Source organism: Monodon monoceros, unplaced genomic scaffold (assembly GCF_005190385.1).
Source record: "Monodon monoceros isolate NGI ecotype Baffin Bay Population unplaced genomic scaffold, NGI_Narwhal_1 Super_Scaffold_16, whole genome shotgun sequence".
Classification (NCBI taxonomy): Eukaryota; Metazoa; Chordata; class Mammalia; order Artiodactyla; family Monodontidae; genus Monodon; species Monodon monoceros.
The window spans coordinates 32,564,337-32,583,978 of record NW_021703772.1 but is presented as its reverse complement, the minus strand read 5'-3'; the positions used below and the strand labels follow the sequence as shown (position 1 = coordinate 32,583,978).

Sequence of the window (19,642 nt, the reverse complement as noted above, 5' to 3'; positions counted from 1 at the left end):
GGCCCGCGAACCGCAAAAAAAAAAAAAAAAAAAAGACTATTCAGTCGTTTCGTAAGATTTTTAAAACTTTTTATTGTCGTGTGGTTGATTTACAATGTTGTGTTAGTTGCTGCTGTACAGCAAAGTGAATCAATTATACATATTTTGTAAGATATTAACAGAAAATTGTTAGATGAAAAAATAAGTTGTGAACAATATATAATGTATAGTGGTTTTATATTAAAATATATTTTTATATTAAAATATATATTAATTCATAATTCAGGATTGACACATATTCATCAAAATGTTAATGTTAATTATCTCTGGGAAGTGCAATTGTAATTGATTTTAAATTTCTTCATTTTTGGTAGTTTCTCTCTGGTTTCTAATTTATCTATTGTGAATATTATTACATAATACAAGTGTTCAAAAATCCAATATTAGTGCTATTTTATTGCTCAGAAAAAAGTAATAAATTTTTTTTCATTTATTAACATGACGTGATGATACAAATACATAGTTTCTTTTTTTTTTTTTTTTGCGGTACACGGGCCTCTCACTGTTGTGGCCTCTCCCGTTGCGGAGCACAGGCTCCGGACGCGCAGGCTCAGCGACCATGGCTCACGGGCCTAGCCGCTCTGCAGCATGTGCGATCTTCCCAGACCAGGGCACGAACCCATGTCCCCTGCATTGGCAGGCGGACTCTCAACCACTGCACCACCAGGGAAGCCCACAAATACATACTTTCTTAAAAACTGTGTTTTCAGCCATACAATACAAACATATGTCTTTCTAAGTTAATTTTACTATTGTGGTTATAAAACTTTAGTTTCTTTTTTTAGATATGAAAATTTTGAGGATCCTATGGGAACTATTGATAAATTTCATTATGGTACTCACTATTCAAATTCTGCTGGGGTTATACACTATCTTATTCGTACAGAACCATTCACCACCCTCCACATCCAACTTCAGAGTGGAAGGTATGTTTTGGGTAAATAAGCTATTTTCTTAAGACTGTATGATAGTGTTGAAAACTCTTTGTACTGTTATAACAGGGCCTTATCTTTTTTTCTCCTCTGTTAGATTTCGATTCATATACTAGCTCCCTAGATAAAAGCAGCCAAACTTGTTTGAGAACAGGTCACTCAAACTGACTTACACAAATGACTTTTAAGGTGAATTCCTTTTTACTGCTATCCAGTGTACTTTTGTGATTTTCAACTGGGTTTAGGAATCTACCAGAGATTTAGAGTTAGAACTGATTTAGACCTTGACCCAAGATGTATCCCAGAGATTCAAACCTAACCAATGCCTATGTAGTCCTCCTAAAAATATTTATTAATCAATAGGAATAAAAATAGGGAGAAATAAGGGCCCTTACATTATTAGTAGCAGCTCAAACAGATCTGTGATGCCGTTGTATTATCGTATCACCTGTCAGTGTTATAACTTACCTAACTTTCACATTTTCTTAATGATCCTAAAGAAAGAAACTTTTCCAAGAATCCTCCATTCCCCAATGTATCCTCCAGGAAGCTCTCTACTAACTCCCATTTAGTCTTCATGTTGCCTTATTCTTTACCATTATCATTTTGCCTTTTCTACCCAATCAAAAACTATGTAAACATTGCCTGTTCTACTCTTTCCATGTAAATTTTATCTCTCAAAATTAGCCTGGGTTTCTTATTCCTGTCTTTAGTACACCAAGCCTTGGCTATCAAGGAGAGGCTTTGATCACTACACATCTCCAAATGTTACATTTGTCATGAATGCAGGTAATTTTCCTTCCAGTAAAGTATAACTGGGTCTTTTCAGCTTTTAGTGATTTTATGAATAAATGATTTTTTAAAAAGCTTCAAAAATAGATTCTGTTTGTGCTTCAAAGGACATCATCAAGAAAGTAAAAAAGACAACCAATTCAGTAGGAGAAAATATTTGCAAATTATAGATCTGTTAAGGGACTTGTATCTAGAATATATAAATAATTCTTGCAGTGCAATAATAAAAAGACAAATGACCCAGTTAAAAACTGGACAAAGGGTCTAAATGGACATTTCTCCAAAGAAGATTACAAATTCCCAATAAACACATGATTAACATCGTTAGTCATCAGGGAAATTCAAATCAAAACCAAATTGAGATACCTCTTTACCCGCATGAGGATGGCTATAATAAAAAAGACAGATAATACCTACTGTTGATGAGTATGTTGAGAAATTGGAATAATTATGTACTGGCAGTGGGAATGTAAAATGATGCAGACTCTGTGGAAAACAGTCTGGCAGTACTTCAAAAGGTTAAAGATAGAATTACATATTACCCAGCAATTCTACTCCTACGTGTATACCCAAGATAACTGAATACATATGTTCATGCAAACACTTGTACACAAATGTACTTAGCAGCATTATTTATAAAGCCAAAATATGGAAACAACAAAAATACCCATCAACTGGTAAAGGAATAAATAAAATGTGGTATACCCATGCAGTAAAATATTATCTGGCATGAGTTAATAAAGGGAATGAAAGATTGATATGTGCTACAACATAGATGAACCTTGAAAGCAGTACACTGAATAAAATAAGCCAGACACAAAATGCCATATATTGTATGATTTACATAAAATGTCTAAAATAGACAAATCCATAGAGACAGAAAGTAGATTAGTAGTTGCTCAGGGGTGGAGGGAGAGTGAATGGAGAGTGACTGCTATTAGATGCAGGGTTTCATTCTGGAGTGATGAAAATGTTCTAAAATTGGTTGTGGTGATGGCTGCACAGCTCTGCATATACTGAAGGCCGTTGAATTGTTCACTTAGAGCTAATTATATGTATGTTAATTATGTATCAGTAAAGCTGTTCTCCCCCTCCCAAACAAAAAGATTCTTCCATTAAAACTGTACGTCTCCTTCAATTTGAATATACCATTATTAGACTTTATTGATGACACAATCATTGACTATAATTAAATTTAGAGTTCTGCTAAGTTCAGCTCTGCTTCAAAACAAGGTTGCTAGGCATAAAGAGTCATATTAGTCATTAACTGTCACTTAGAAGTCATCATTTATGGAATAAATTCAGGAATATACTATCAAAGGAGATGAAACAGAAGGGATTTATGCTGTTTGTGATTAGCCAAAACAATAAAATTGCAGCATGACCACGTGAGCTTCTTTCAACTACCATAGGCCCAGGATGGAACTTGAAAATAAAGTTAAAATAAGATAATAGTATATGCAAGTAAAGTATAAAAGCTTTAGCTACAGAACTATTTCCCTAACTCACCCTCTGGTTTTTAGCAAAAGAGTTTGTAAAGATACTTATGTATCAAGGATTAAATCAGCAGCATTTCCATAGATCTGTTAACTATGTATGTCAATACTATAATACTTAGAGTGATATTTAAACTCTGTAATTTTAAAAAATCCAAATAATATTTATTCACTTTAATAAATTTTACTGATTAAAAATTATGCCATTTTCATCTATTTTAACTAAGATGATACTAGTGATTAAAATTATAGTATTCAGTTCCTGGCAACAAAATAAGAAAGATTGTCATAAGGAGAGCAACTTGTGTTTTTAGACGTTAAAGAGAAAGGTTAAATAAAGAGAAACTAATCATGAGGAAACCTGAAGGAAGATTAAAGGTTTGTTTTAGCCTGTTGTTGCTCTCATTCAGTATTCACTGTTCTCTTTCAATCTCCACATGCAGGTTTGACTGTGCAGATCGACAATTCCATTCCATCCCTGCTACCTGGCAGGCTCTCATGGACAATCCATATGATGTGAAGGAACTTATTCCTGAATTCTTCTATTTCCCAGAATTTTTGGAAAATCAAAATCGTAAGAAATAGGAGATTAAAAATTGGACTGAACAGGTCCCAATGGAGAATCCTGAAAAATATCTTTTAGGACATTTTTGTGATGACCTCTAGATTATTTAAGGTTCATTCTGTGTATTATTCAGTGACAAGGCTTAAATGATGTTCAGGTACTAGTCTTATCTTCTACGGATAGAAGTGCTACAGTGAATAAGATAAATGAGTCAAATTTGAATTGGTAAGAGAATTTATCAGAGTACAGTGTTTACTAGAGAAGCAAAAAATGGCTATATGCTATTTCAGCCATAAACGTCCATGGGTTAAAAGTGTTTGATTTAGATAAGATGAAGATTTATACCAGGGGTCAGCAAACTATAGGTTCATGGGCCAAATCTGTGGGCAGACCCATATGTTTATAAATAAAGTTTTATTGGAATACAACTAGCCAATTCATTTACATAAACTGTGGCTGCTTTCACAGTATAATGGCAGATTTGAGTAACTGCAACAGAGACCATAGGGCTCACAAAGCCAAAAATATTTACTCTTTGACACTTTGTAGAAATTTGCTGACTCCTTTTACAGCAGAAGACAGGAGGCAAGTTGAAAAAAATGACTGGGTATAAGTTACCACAATATTTGAAAAACCATATTATGTTTTTGAAGAAAAGAATCATAGAGTGAAATATGGTCTTTAAAAATGTCCAAATACTTTTTCTATGAGGTAGTTTAGATTTATTTTAAGTACAAATAAGGAAATTGGCAAGGTTCTTACTACTGGTGTTCTTTAGGGAAATTCCAGTGTCAAAGGGCTGTTACAACTTCTTTTTCCTCCCTCAGCACGTAATGTTAATGTTTGACCCTTTGCTTTCTCGGTAGAATTGTTTGTCCTGCTGGTGAAAGCATATCCAGGACTTCATGAACTTCAATTGTTCACTCTGGGGCAGGTTGTTGGAGGCAAGGCATCTAATTCTCAGAGTAAGGCAGTTAGAAGTGGTCACCTTCAGAAAATCAGATGCAACTGTTGACTAAGTGTGATCCTAGACTCTACGTCAGCCAGAGGATTCGAGTCTTCTAAAGCAGGGTATCTGGGATAGCAGGAATAAGCAGATTAAATTTGGATACAGAATTTAAGTTTTGCCTAGCTTGACAATTGCTCACATTCACCACAGCTAGTTGCTGTCTTGTACTACTGTCCTGGTGGCCTCCATTTCTAATTATACATTGCCTCTTTATTTGAAATGAGCTGGGTAGGACAAAGCAAAGTATGTTAGAATGACAAAAAATATGAATAAAACCAACTCAAAATTGTGCAAGCAAGAAAATTTTAGTACTTTCCATAATAAAAGTCCTGAGATATGGTAACTTAACAACATCATCAAAGCCAAGTTCTTTCTGTATTTTTACTCTGCTGGTCTGGGTGTTTTGGCTTTGTTCTTGGCTAGTTACTGTCATGATTACAAATAACTAAAGCAATTCTAGTCATCATAGACAGATACAGCAGTGTCTTAGAAAGAAGTGGGACTTTTAATTCTTTGTGTCCTTTTTTTTTTTTTAACATCTTTATTGGAGTATAATTGCTTTACAATGGTGTGTTAGTTTCTGCTTTATAACAAAGTGAATCAGTTATACATATACATATGTTCCCATATCTCTTCCCTCTTGCGTCTCCCTCCCTCCCACCTTCCCCATCCCGCCCCTCTAGGTGGTCACAAACCACCTAGCTGATCTCCGTGTGCTATGCGCCTACTTCCCACTAGCTATCTATTTTACGTTTGGTAGTGTATATATGTCCATGCCACTCTCTCGCTTTGTCCCAGCTTACCCTTCCCCCTCCCCATATCCTCAAGTCCATGCTCTAGTAGGTCTGTGTCTTTATTCCCGTCTTACCCCTAGGTTCTTCATGACCTTTTTTTTTCTTTTTAGATTCCATATATATGTGTTAGCATACGGTATTTGTTTTTCTCTTTCTGACTTACTTCATTCTGTATGACAGACTCTAGGTCCATCCACCTCACTACAAATAACTCAGTTTCGTTTCTTTTTATGGCTGAGTAATAATCCATTGTATATATGTGCCACATCTTTATCCATTCATCTGTTGATGGACACTTAGGTTGCTTCCATGTCCTGGCTGTTATTGTAAATAGAGCTGCAATGAATATTTTGGTACATGACTCTTTTTGAATTACGGTTTTCTCAGGGTATATGCCCAGTAGCGGGATTGCTGGGTCCTATGGTAGTTCTATTTGTAGTCTTTTAAGAAACCTCCATACTGTTCTCCACAGTGGCTGTACCAATTCACATTCCCACCAGCAGTGCAAGAGTGTTCCCTTTTCTCCACACCCTGTCCAACATTTATTGTTTCTAGATTTTTTGATGATGGCCATTCTGACTGGTGTGAGATGATATCTCATTGTACTTTTGATTTGCATTTCTCTAATGATTAATGATGTTGAGCATTCTTTCATGTGTTTGTTGGCAGTCTGTATATCTTCTTTGGAGAAATGTCTATTTAGGTCTTCTGCCCATTTTTGGGTTGGGTTATTTGTTTTTTTGTTATTGAGCTGCATGAGCCGCTTATAAATTTTGAAGATTAATCCTTTGTCATTTGTTTCATTTGCAAATATTTTATCCCATTCTGAGGGCTATCTTTTCGTCTTGTTTATGGTTTCCTTTGCTGTGCAAAAGCTTTGAAGTTTCATTAGGTCCCATTTGTTTATTTTTGTTTTTATTTCCATTTCTCTAGGAGGTGGGTCAAAAAGGATCTTGCTGTGATTTATGTCATAGAGTGTTCTGCCTATGTTTTCCTCTAAGAGTTTGATGGTGTCTGGCCTTACATTTAGGTCTTTAATCCATTTTGAGTTTATTTTTGTGTATGGTGTTAGGGAGTGTTCTAATTTCATACTTTTATGTGTAGCTGTCCAGTTTTCCCAGCACCACTTATTGAAGAGGCTGTCTTTTCTCCACTGTATATTCTTGCCTCCTTTATCAAAGATAAGGTGACCATATGTGTGTGGGTTTATCTCTGGGCTCTCTATCCTGTTCCATTGACCTGTATTTCTGTTTTTGTGCCAGTACCATCCTGTCTTGATTACTGTAGCTTTGTAGTATAGTCTGAAGTCAGGGAGCCTGATTCCTCCAGCTCCATTTTTCGTTCTCAAGATTGCTTTGGCTATTCGGGGTCTTTTGTGTTTCCATACAAGTTGTGAAATTTTTTGTTCTACTTCTGTGAAAAATGCCATTGGTAGTTTGATAGGGATTGCATTGAATCTGTAGGTTGCTTTGGGTAGTAGAGTCATTTTCACAATGTTGATTCTTCCAATCCAAGAACATGGTATATCTCTCCATCTATTTGTATCATCTTTAATTTCTTTCATCAGTGTCTTATAATTTTCTGCATACAGGTCTTTTGTCTCCTTAGGTAGGTTTATTCCTAGATATTTTATTCTTTTTGTTGCAGTGGTAAATGGGAGTGTTTTCTTGATTTCGCTTTCAGATTTTTCATCACTAGTGTATAAGAATGCCAGAGATTGCTGTGCATTAATTTTGCATCCTGCTGCTTTACCAAATTTATTGATTAGCTCTAGTAGTTTTCTGGTAGCATCTTTAGGATTCTCTGTGTATAGTATCATGTCATCTGCAAACAGTGACAGCTTTACTTCTTCTTTTCCTATTTGGATTCCTTTTATTTCCTTTTCTTCTCTGATTGCTGTGCCTAAAACTTCCAAAACTGTGTTGAATAAGAGCGGTGAGAGTGGGCAACCTTGTCCTTTTCCTGATCTTAGTGGGAATGGTTTCAGTTTTTCACCATTGAGGACGATGTTGGCTGTGGGTTTGTCATATATGGCCTTTATCATGTTGAGGGAAGTTCCCTCTATGCCTACTTTCTGGAGGGTTTTTATCATAAATGCGTGTTGAATTTTGTCGAAAGCTTTCTCTGCATCTATTGAGATGATCTTACGATTTTTCTCCTTCAGTTTGTTAATATGGTATATCACGTTGATTGATTTGCGTATATTGAAGAATCCTTGCATTCCTGGAATAAACCCCACTTAATCATGGTTTATGATCCTTTTAATGTGCTGTTGAAATCTATTTGCTAGTATTTTGTTGAGGATTTTTGCATCTATGGTCATCAGTGATATTCATCTGTAGTTTTCTTTCTTTGTGACATCTTTGTCTGGTTTTGGTATCAGGGTGATGGTGGCCTCGTAGAATGAGTTTGGGAGTGTTCCTCGCTCTGCTATGTTTTGGAAGAGTTTGAGAAGTATAGGTGTTAGCTCTTCTGTAAATGTTTGATAGAATTCACCTGTGAAGCCATCTGGTCCTGGGCTTTTGTTTGTTGGAAGATTTTTTTTTTTTTTTTTTTTTTTTGCGGTACGCAGGCCTCTCACTGTCGTGGCCTCTCCCGTTGTGGAGCCAGGCTCCGGACACGCAGGCTCAGCGGCCATGGCTCACGGGCCTAGCCGCTCCACGGCATGTGGGATCTTCCCGGACTGGGGCACGAACCCCTGTCCCCTGCATCAGCAGGCAGACTCTCAACCACTGCACCACCAGGGAAGCCCCTGTTGGAAGATTTTTAATCACAGTTTCAGTTTCAGTGCTTGTGATTGGTCTGTTCATATGTTCTGTTTCTTCCTGGTTCTGTCTCGGCAGGTTGTGCATTTCTAAGAATTTGTCCATTTCTTCCAGGTTGTCCATTTTATTGGCATAGAGTTGCTTGTAGTAATCTCTCATGATCCTTTGTATTTCTGCAATGTCAGTTGTTACTTCTTCTTTTTCATTTCTAATTCTATTGATTTGAGTCTTCTCCATTTTTTTCTTGATGAGTCTGGCTAATGGTTTATCAATTTTGTTTATCTTCTCAAAGAACCAGCTTTTAGTTTTATTGATCTTTGCTATCGTTTCCTTCATTTCTTTTTCATTTATTTCTGATCTGATCTTTATGATTTGTTTCCTTCTGCTGACTTTGGGGTGTTTTTGTTCTTCTTTCTCTAATTGCTTTAGGTGCAAGGTTAGGTTGTTTATTTGAGATGTTTCCTGTTTCTTAAGGTAGGCTTGTATAGCTATAAACTTCCCTCTTAGAACTGCTTTTGCTGCATCCCATAGGTTTTGGGTCGTCATGTCTCCGTTGTCTTTTGTTTCTAGGTATTTTTTGATTTCCTCTTTGATTTCTTCGGTGATCATTTCGTTATTAAGTAGTGTATTGTTTAGCCTCCATGTGTTTGTATATTTTACAGATCTTTTCCTGTAATTGATATCTAGTCTCATAGCGTTGTGGTCAGAAAAGATACTTGATCCGATTTCAGTTTTCTTAAATTTACCAAGGCTATATTTGTGACCCAAGGTATGTGCCCTTTCTTTTTTTCTTTGCGGTACGTGGGCCTTTCACTGTTGTGGCCTCTGCCGTTGCAGAGCGCAGGCTCCGGACGCGCAGGCTCAGCAGCCTTGACTCACGAGCCCAGCTGCTCTGCAGCATATGGGATTACCCCAACCTGGGCACAAACCCGTGTCTCCTGCATCAGCAGGCGGACTCTCAACCACTGCGCCACCAGGGAAGCCCTGTCCTTTCTTAAATTTGAGAAACCCTTTCTCATAATCTTCCTTCACTGTCCAGAGCTGGGTCATATACCAACCCCTATGCCAGTCACCTACAAGAAGCATGAAATATAAGACAGGATGGACACTTGAATTAAAGCAAGGTTCTTCTACCAGATAAGGAGGAATGGCTATCAGGTGGCCAACAATATCTGCTATACAATAGTTCGGTTAAGGCCACACGCCCTGTGCATCCTATCATTCTGTGACACTTGAACCTGTCTTCAGCTTTAAGGACACACTGATATTTTTAGGCAGCATCTTTAATGAAGGTCTTTTGTGTTAACACTTTTCCCTTTCCGCACTGTATGAATAAGAAAATTTCATCTTTGGGACAATTTTGTCAAAAGTACTGTGTTCTAACTAGAATGAGCAAATCTTTATTATGTCAATATCTACTTAAAATAGTGGTATATAAATATATTGTTTTTCCATAACACAAACAAGTCATTTTAAGTTGTAAGTTACACCAAAAAGCTCTAAGGAGCTCTATTTTGTAAATTAACCATTAGAAGGACTATGTTAATTATTTTTAATGTAAGAAGAATGCTTACTGTTGCATTTTTGTTCAGGTTAAGGGTTTTGGTCATAACTATAATTTCCTCCACTTTTTTCAGCAAAAAATAAACGATTATCTGATTTATCTTCTAATAACTAATTTTAAACTATCTTATTTTCATTTACCTTTTTAATCAACTGATAAAATGCATTCCAATAAATAAGAATTATTTTTACCTGTTCAATAAATTTATATCAAGAAGGGAACTTGATGGGGGGGAGGGATAGATTGGGAGTTTGGGTTTGACACGTACACAGGGCTATATTTAAAATACATAGCAAACAAGGACCTGCTGTATATATAGCACAGGGAACTCTGCTCAATACTCTAATAACCTTAATGGGAAAAGAATTTGAAAAAGAATAGATACATGTATATGTATGGCTGAGTTGCTTTGCTGTGCATGTGAAGCTAACAGGGCATTGTTGATCAACTATATTCCAATATAAAATAAAAATTTAAAAAAAAGGGAAAGGAACTTGATTCTCACCTTTTACTCTTAATAAAAGAAGAAAAGCATTCAGTTTTGCTAAGTAATGTACCCTTTTATTTGTTTTACTTGATTTATTTAAATCTAAAATGATTTGATACATTTATCTTTTACATGTCTTAGAATTTAACTTGGGTCGTCTGCAAGTTTCCAGAGAACTAGTAAATGATGTCATTCTCCCCAAATGGGCTAAGTCAGCTGAAGATTTCATCTATAAACATAGGAAAGCTCTGGTAAGATTTTTGTGTTTAGTTATTAGACAATCAATAAGATAGATCTATGTGTTTTCCAGAGGATGATGAAATAAAGTATATCTATTATTTTCCTGGATTAATTTGTAATCTATTATATGTGCTGTTTTAGAAAGTATAATATAGTAATTTATTTTGAGGTTATGGATCTTCTGATATAGTGAGACTATACAGTCCCATGGATGTATGCAAAAAAATTTTTTTTCACTTCTATGAGATATCTACCTATTGTATGTGAACCTATTTTGGTCATAGTTTGATTTTCACAGTTCCCACATTTGTTTCAAATCTAACAAGAGTAAGTATATATTTTTTTCCTCTGAAGGATTCCAGTAAGTTTTTAATAAGACAGCTAAATAAATCCTAAATGCCACTTAAAAATTTTACTAGTTTTTTAGCTAAATTTCCATTTTGGAATTGAAGGACTAGTGAGAGTTAGTTTAATGTTGCTATTGTGTTATTATCTTGCAGATAATGCTTTTTTCCCCCACAAGAGCCCACTTAGCTTTCTATCTAAACTGAAATGTTACAGATTCTGAAACTAAATAGGCCAGTACTTGGAAACATTCCTTGTCATTAGTACATAGTTAGTCAAGTTTACAAAATTCAGGATTACATTTTAACATTTGTAAGCAATAACCCCATGCATGAATAAGGAATTGGGAAAAAATAAAACAACTCTGAAAAATAATCTGTTACTTTTTAACTAGGCAGGAACTTCTCAGATGCTTCCTTCTGTGTTATCTATGACAGTAAGTAGGGGTCCAGGATTTTAGGAAGACATACTCCTCATTAATAAGAGGTTAGAAGTTTGTGTTTCAGTTACGTATTGCCGTGTAACAAACTATCCCAAAATTTAGTGGCTTAAAACTATAGCCATTTTATTATTTCTCACGCTTATGTGAGTTGACTTGCCTCAACTGGGCAGTTCTTCTGGTCTTGCTTAAGGTTCTCATCCCCTTGCAGTCATATGGCAGCTAAGGTTGGAGTCCTCTGGAGGCTGCCTTGGGACACTGGGATGCTGACTTTTCTCCCTCTCCCTGTAGTCTCAGGATATCTCCTCTTCATGTGGTCTCTCTAACTGATTAGCCAGACTTCTTACCTGGCAGCTCAAGGCCCCCCAGGAATGCAAAAGTGGAAGCTTCTAGGCTTTCTTGAGGCCTAAGGCTGTGAACTGTCACAGTATCACTTCTGCCTTCTTGTCATGGTTAAATAGTAACAGGATGAGTGCAGATTCCAGAGGAAAGAAAGTAAACTCCATCTCTTAATGGTTGGAGTGAGAAAGAATTTGCAGCTATCTTTAATCCACCATTCACAGGCTGCCCTCTGGCCACAAAGTATTTACATTCCTTCTACATGCAAAATGTACATACTTCCTCTCAAGACCTTCCCACAGTCTCAGCTCATTAAGGCAGGGTTCTGCAGACTTTTTCCGTAAAGGACCAGCTAGTAAATATTTTCATTGGCTGTAAAGTTAGTCTGTGTTGAAATTCTGCCATTGTAGTGCAAAAGAAAATGGGGGTATGGCTGTGTTCTGCTAATCTACAAATCTGGCTGCTAGTAAGGTTTGGCCCACAAACAGTAGTTTGCTGATCCTTGCATAAAGGCATGAGGCCTGAAGTCCAGAATCTTACTAGTCATCTAAATTAAATCCATGTGTGGATGAAACTACTCCAGTGTCTCCTCTTGTATCTGAAGACTGAAGTAAGGAGACAAGTTATCTGCCCCCCATGTAACAGAGGTGTAACAAGGACAGGAAAACTATAATAGACACTAACATTCAAAAGGAAGCGAGAAAACAGAGGCACCTAGCCTCTTGTTTATAACAATTCAGAATTCCAGCAGGGACATGCTCTCAGTTACTTTACTAGGGCCCAGTGCTATTCCCTGATATTGGTTCTCCATGGATCTTTTTGTTCTACCCTTAGGCTCTTGGCTTTTCACTCTGAGTCATTCTTTATCTTAAAAACTAAAACAAAAAAACATTGTTTACAAGAGTATCTTTGCAAGCCTCTTTCCTAACCATGATAAGCTGGAAGCCAAAGTCTCTTTTATTTTTTGAACAGTTTTTAACTTTTTCAGCTTGAATTAATGTAGTTTCTTTTAAAATGTTATGGGTTTCTTATGCATCAACTCTGTTGGGCAAAAACCATTCCACATTACTTTACGAGATAGTTCATTATCTCCTTTGGGCTGAGTGGAAGGCTACAATGGGAAAATGTTCTTAAGGTTAAGATGCTCTATTGTCTAGTTAGGTGGGTCTGTGACACACAACCTAAAATCTTTGAGATCTCAGCAGATTGTTTTTTAGCCACACTCCTGATCTAAACTTTTGCCCAAGGCCATATTTTACTGGAAACATTCTGATTTAAGCATTAACTTAGACCATTTCTCACTTTGAGAGTCTTTGCTTTCTAGTGATCCTGGAAATGAGAAATAATTTTTGTGCCCAGCAAGACCCAGCTCCTTTATATACTTTTAAAATTATGCTTAAAACCCAAACAGTTCATTTTTAAAACTCATCCTTGCTCCTCCCACACATAATCACAGGCAGCTAAAAGAAGCCAATTAGCATTTAAAAACATTCTGCCTGGAAATCTCTGTCCCCAGATCCAAGAGTTCATTAGGTACCCTTTCTATCTTTCATGTAACGAAAACATGAGTTCCCTTTTCTCCTGTCTCCAATAACAATTTTCTTACAGTCTTTCAACTCCTCACTAACAGGCTCCTGGTTCTTTAAGCTTCTGCCTGCCACCAAGTTCACCTCTTAGTTGGCGGTGTGGGGGTGTGTGGAGGGAGTGATTTTTCAGCTATCTTCAGTCCACCCCAGTGCGGTTTCCTTGTTTCCTTGAATTGAATTTCTGGACTATTTCAGTGGAATTTTCACAACAAAGATGTATTCCACAGCTATCATTAATTTTTTAGTTGTTCTTATTTGGACTATAAGAATATTTGTTATTTTCTTCACCCATTAGTTAGGAGATGTATATGTAGTAAATATTAATAAATATGTCTACATTTTACTAGATAGAATATAGTCAAATTGGATCAATCAATGTTTAACATGATTTTGAGATAATTTTATTTACAGTGATAAGATTTGTGTGTGGAAATGCTTAAAATGCTCTTATTTTTTTAAAGGACCTATCATTACGTTGTAGTTGGAAGGTATCTCTATATTAATTGCTAAATTTGTTTTTTTTTCTAGGAGTCTGAATATGTTTCTGCTCATCTTCATGAATGGATAGATCTGATTTTTGGCTATAAACAGAGGGGGCCAGCTGCAGTGGAGGCACTCAATGTTTTCTATTACTGTAGTTATGAAGGTATAAGCCTATACTTTTTCTCTTTTGTTAATAAAAAATATTATTTAGTATGTGTTTATACATGGTATTTTTGGCATAACTATTTAACACAAGAAAGACTACATTTAAAAAATAATTTTAGTTATCTTTTCTATTTGAAAGGCTGCTGCTTTTTAAAAAAATAGTAGTTAAAATGTCAATTATTGATGGCATAAAAGATTTTGATCTCTGGCCATATGTATCCTATTCAGTTGGGTCTGAGTATTCTGTATTAAATTGTTAGCAGACATTAAATAAGAGTTTTTAAAATTAAAATAACAAATTCTTCCAATGATAATAAGATGACAGTATTCTAATGTTTACCTCTGGATCAAGAACATTTTCTGAAGGCATTGAAAGGCTTAAGAAGGAGTTCTTTCCTAATCCTTCCACAGAGCTAATAGTTCTAAAGATTATAAATAGTGTGAAGTTTTATGAATTTGAGCAGAACCCACATGACTTTTGGTAAATAGACAAGCATGTTTTTACCTTGCTGTATTCATTTGATAACAGTTTTGTAGGAAGGTAGTATAGCATGGTGGTTAGGAGCATAGTCTTTGAAATCAGACTTTACCTAGTTTGGTCAATTACTAGCTATGTAACAATAGGGATTAAGTATGGCTGGTATAATCAGTTAGCCAGAATATCACCTTGCCCAACTTTTGTTAGATAAACTAATTTATAGCAGTAATTTTGTGTGGTTATTACACTTGTTTCAGCTTAACTATCGTGAAGAAAGCAATCAGGTGTACTATGAGTATAGTGTGCATTTTTATAAGAGAAACCTTTATAGACTACCAGTTAACTTTTGTTTAAAATATTTTAGTTCTAAACAGTGGGTGGAATTTATTTTTGTACATATTTAATATCTGAAGCTTTACTGATTTTTTAAAAGTTATCTCTTTACAGTAGTTTTAAAAATTGATGAATGGAATAATATTTTGTTGAAAATATACTAATCAGTCTCTGATATGTTAAACAGTTGTGTGGCTTGCTGATTTGTTTTCGTTCTATAGTGAATTGACTACTTCTCTTGGTTTTAGGAGCTGTGGATCTGGATGCCTTAACAGATGAGAAGGAAAGAAAAGCCTTAGAAGGGATGATTAACAGTTTTGGGCAAACACCTTGTCAACTGTTAAAGGTAAAGCATAAAAGTTATTGATTACCGAAGTCCAGAATTTAATTTCTAAGGAATAGTACTACCAGTAATTTTCAAGGTTTTTAATGATTTAAAACCTAATTTCAGAATTATCTAGAATTTGGAAAAAATTATACTGTCACTTTAAAAATAAATAGATTTAAATGATTGTTCCTATTTTTTAAAATTAATTAATTTATTTATTTTTGGCTGTGTTGGGTCTTCCATTTCTGTGCGAGAGCTTTCTCTAGTTGCGGCAAGCGGGGGCCGCTCTTCATCGCGGTGCGCGGGCCTTTCACTGTCGTGGCCTCTTGTTGCGGGGCACAGGCTCCAGACATGCAGGCTCAGTAGTTGTTGCTCACGGGCCTAGTTGCTCCGCGGCATGTGGGATCTTCCCAGACCAGGGCTTGAACCCGTGTCCCCTGCATTGACAGACAGATTCTCAACCACTGCGCCACCAGGGAAGCCCATGATTGTTCCTATTTTGGATGTCAAAACATTGCAGTCAAAATCCACATATTCAGTCAATTCGTCTTAAGTCACAAAGGATTTATATTTACTCAGAAAGCCAATCACATTTATTTTGTTTCTGGGAAAGGAAAAGGTGAGGTTGAAGGCCCCTGTCAGGTGAGCCTTCCTCCCTCCTTTATTAAATGGAGAAGTAGCTCTAACTGAGTACCAGTTAGGTTATACCATTAAAGCTGTTCTAATACTGGGACTCATTGCATGTATAAGACTTTTAGTAGCTGACATCTGCCCCCAAAGTGCTCTTATCATCCAGAGCCCAAACCCAGTCCTAAAAATCAAATTGCAGAATATATAAAATCGAAGTATAGATATTACTGTATTTCTTTTCCCATCCTAGTATCTGAAGTTAAATTATTGTCTTCCTGATTGCATACAGCTTTGGATTCATAGAAGTTAATCCAATATTAGCTTGCAAAGACGTCTTGATCTTTGTTAGTATATGAATTTGGAAATGAGGAATACATAATAATATACCATTTATTAAGTTGATACTTTCCTATGCAAGCACTGTGCTAAGTGATTTACCTAACTTCACAGTAAATATTCAATTATCCTTACTTTTTACATGATGAAGCCGAATTTCATAGAAATTAATACCTAGCCTACAACACCTTAGAAAAGTCAAATACTTTTTTCCAACTTTATACAACTAGAATGTGACTGGGACAGAATTTGGATGCATGATCATCTAACTCCAAATCCTTTCTTCCATGCCATGTTTCCTCTGAATTAATAGCTGTAAGCCCCCTTGTTGAACTTGTAGATCATTTTTCCATTCTTATGGGCAGTTATTTATATCCTAATTATGACACTTCCACCTTAGTTGTATATTTATTCATTTGCCTCACTATATTATAATATGTTAAAGGCGGCAACTTTTTAAAAATCATTTTTGTATCTTTCTTGCAAATAGTTTGTGGGCAGTAAGTATTTGTTGAACTGAAACCTCCACAGCTATAGCAGCAACAGTATATCTAAACTCTGGCTTATAGATGAACTTCTGTTAATTCAGTTATCAGACCAAGATTTATAATTGTTGCTATTCCTTAGCAACAGTTTGAATCCTCCAACATTGATTTTTGCAGAATACTCATATTTGAAATCAGTCTTTATTCCTTACCTGCTGATAGTCAGAAGGCAAAAGTAACAGAATAAAACAGAACACTTCATTGGACTTTGAAATAGATTCTATAATATTTTTGCAGCAGCTTTACTTTTTTTTTTTTTTACAAGGGCAGTGCTAATTAGTTTTTAAGATAAAAAAATGACATAAAAATCAGCTTTTGATTTCAAATAAAGTGAATAATACTCACATGGATAATTCAGAGATAAATATTGAATTAGAGCTGCCAAATCTGTTTCCAATAATCTAATATTTTGCAGTGGAGATAGAATCCTCTTTAGCTAGATTTCTATTCTGCATTTTAACTGTGGCATTGGAATATTAATTTGACTTGTAATTTTCTTCTCATTTAAAAAGGTGATAATATCTTTTGTTTCTGACATTAAAGGTAAGGAATAATAATAACTTATTTGAAAAGCAATGCAGTAATATCTATAATTTGATTCTGAGAATATTGACATTCAAATCTTATTTCAGGAATTAAAGATTCACCCATATTATAAATTTTGACTTTTGAATAATGTATTTAATTTTACCAAACATACACATAAGCATGTACCATATTTATGATACTTTTCTATGTGTTGAAAATCCAAAAATGAATATGACTTATTTTCTGACTTTAAGGTACCTATTGTCTAGTTGGGAAAGACCATAACCAACTATATGTAATACAACATAGAAAGAAATAAGTACTAAATAAAATACTAAATAATGTAGTGTGCTGAGAAAAATAATAGAATAGTTAACTCTGCCTTAGAGATTGAAGGGAGAGATCAGTATGAAAAACTTTAAAGTAGAAGTAGGGTTTCTCTAGGAATGAAGAGGGCCCGAACTCTGCCAAGGAAATTGAGCAAAAGCCAGGAGTTGTCAATAGTGCATAGTATGTAATCCATCATAGCTAGATTCTGGTATATATGAAGGAATATAGTGAGAGATGTTTTAATGTAATTATGGAATTATTTTTTTCTTAATTTTTTTTTGAAGGAACCACACCCTTCTAGATTATCAGCAGAGGAAGCAGTGCAGAAGCAAACCAAAACAGACACTTCAACCTTTAACTTATTTCAATACCTCCCTGAACTCAAGTCATTTTTTATAGAGGTAATATCCAACTTGATAATATCAAAGGATTTTCTCTGTGATTTCTGTACACTTCATTGTTCCTTTTGTTCTTTAATGGAGAGGGTGGATTTTAATACTTAATCCAAAATAGTAAATAATACTTCAGTAATATGTTCTTAGATTTTTTAAAACAACCTTGTTGAAAGCTTTTGTTTGCTGCTGTAATGTTTGTTTTGGCTTTCTTTCTTCCAACCTCACGTTCTCCCGAAGGAAACATAAAGAGGAAGAATAATTTGACTTAAATTGCTTTTTGTGTCAGTTGAGATGATATATAGAGGAAGTCTAAAATAACTTTTAATTACAGTGTCTACTCACATATAAAATATGGCCCATGAGTCAGATTGTTAATTGATGATGTCAGAAGGAATAGTCAAGTGGAGCAAGATAGATAGTTAATGCTGTTCTTGAAAGAGTACCTTCAAATTCACATGTTTAAATGTACATATTGAATTACAGTTGATTCTTGAACAACACAGGTTTGAACAGTGTGGGTCCACTTACACATGGATTTTTTTTCAATAGTAAATACTACAGTACTACATAATCTGGGATTGGTTGAATTTGTGGGTGCAGAACTGCAGATAAGGAAGAAGCACAGATACAGAGGGCTGACTATAAATTATATAATAATGTATGGAGGGTTGGTGTCCCAAACCCCTGAGTTGTTCAAGGGTCAGCTGTTCTTTGAATAGTTCAGAATGTGAATATGAAATGCATTAATACCTATAAATTTGGTTAGGACAGATAATATTAACTCTTTTGGAAGAATACAAAATGATAAAAAGTTACTAAGAATAGATTGGAGATGTGCATAGAACAAGGAATAACTCTCATGCCATACAGCAAACGGTGGTAAATGTTTTCTTAAAGGGCCAGATCGTAAATATTTTGGACTTTGTACCTACATATCATTTGAAGGTGCTTAATTCTTCCAGTAATGAAATGTGACAACATGATTTTGTCTCCCAGGGAAGCTCATTAGAGACTCAGCTCTGCCTAGCACATTCCAAAATTCTAGACTCCCAAAAGAAAAGCCTGTATTCAGACGATTGTTTGCACAAATAGGCTAGGCATAGTGAGCCACGTGTATTATTGAAGACAAGTTTTATATCAGTGTAAGGATGTCTTTGCCTGCCAAGTTCCCTGATGCCAGGCAATGGCCAACCTTGCAAGCAGCCTTTCTAAGGTGAGCAGTCTCAGTCCTGCTATGTTAACTTTTGGCTACACATAGGGCAACCCACAAAACCCTATTTGACCCCTAAAATGATGGACATGTAATAAGATATTATGTAATGCTGATAAAAGTATTTTCATCATATCTAATCATTTGTGGCATTGTTTTTTATAGTACAATACATTCTGAGTTCTGTCTGCAGATGCAATGGCATTTGCCCCTCTCTGCACCCACCCCAAGTCACAGGGTAGCTTTCCTCAGGGCCAGTGTCTGGAGCAGGATTAAGAACACAATAGATATCCTTGGGTACCAATAATGGTTAATCCCTTTTCATCAAGAAGGTGTTTCCCACTCATTCATATGAAAAGAGAAGGCCTCTTTTAGTTCTCTTCCTAGGTATTAAAATGGTGAAGAAAATTGACGTAGCAGTGAAAGCAAAGGGCTTATTAAATGGATTTCTTCAGATACCATTTCCATTTATGCTGTTTCAATGTCAGT

The 19,642-nt window shown here is 35.5% G+C and overlaps 1 protein-coding gene across 2 annotated transcripts in view; it reads left to right on the top strand.

The window, feature by feature from the left end:
- NBEAL1 (neurobeachin like 1) overlaps positions 1-19,642 on the top strand; it is a 173,965-nt gene that overhangs the window by 138,874 nt on the left and 15,449 nt on the right. For both annotated transcript variants that reach the window (XM_029224562.1, XM_029224563.1), the window contains 6 exons: positions 825-965; positions 3,703-3,833; positions 10,585-10,694; positions 13,921-14,038; positions 15,100-15,197; positions 17,833-17,949. In XM_029224562.1, coding sequence (XP_029080395.1) covers positions 825-965; positions 3,703-3,833; positions 10,585-10,694; positions 13,921-14,038; positions 15,100-15,197; positions 17,833-17,949 — 715 coding nt within the window. The remainder of the gene's footprint in view (positions 1-824; positions 966-3,702; positions 3,834-10,584; positions 10,695-13,920; positions 14,039-15,099; positions 15,198-17,832; positions 17,950-19,642) is intronic.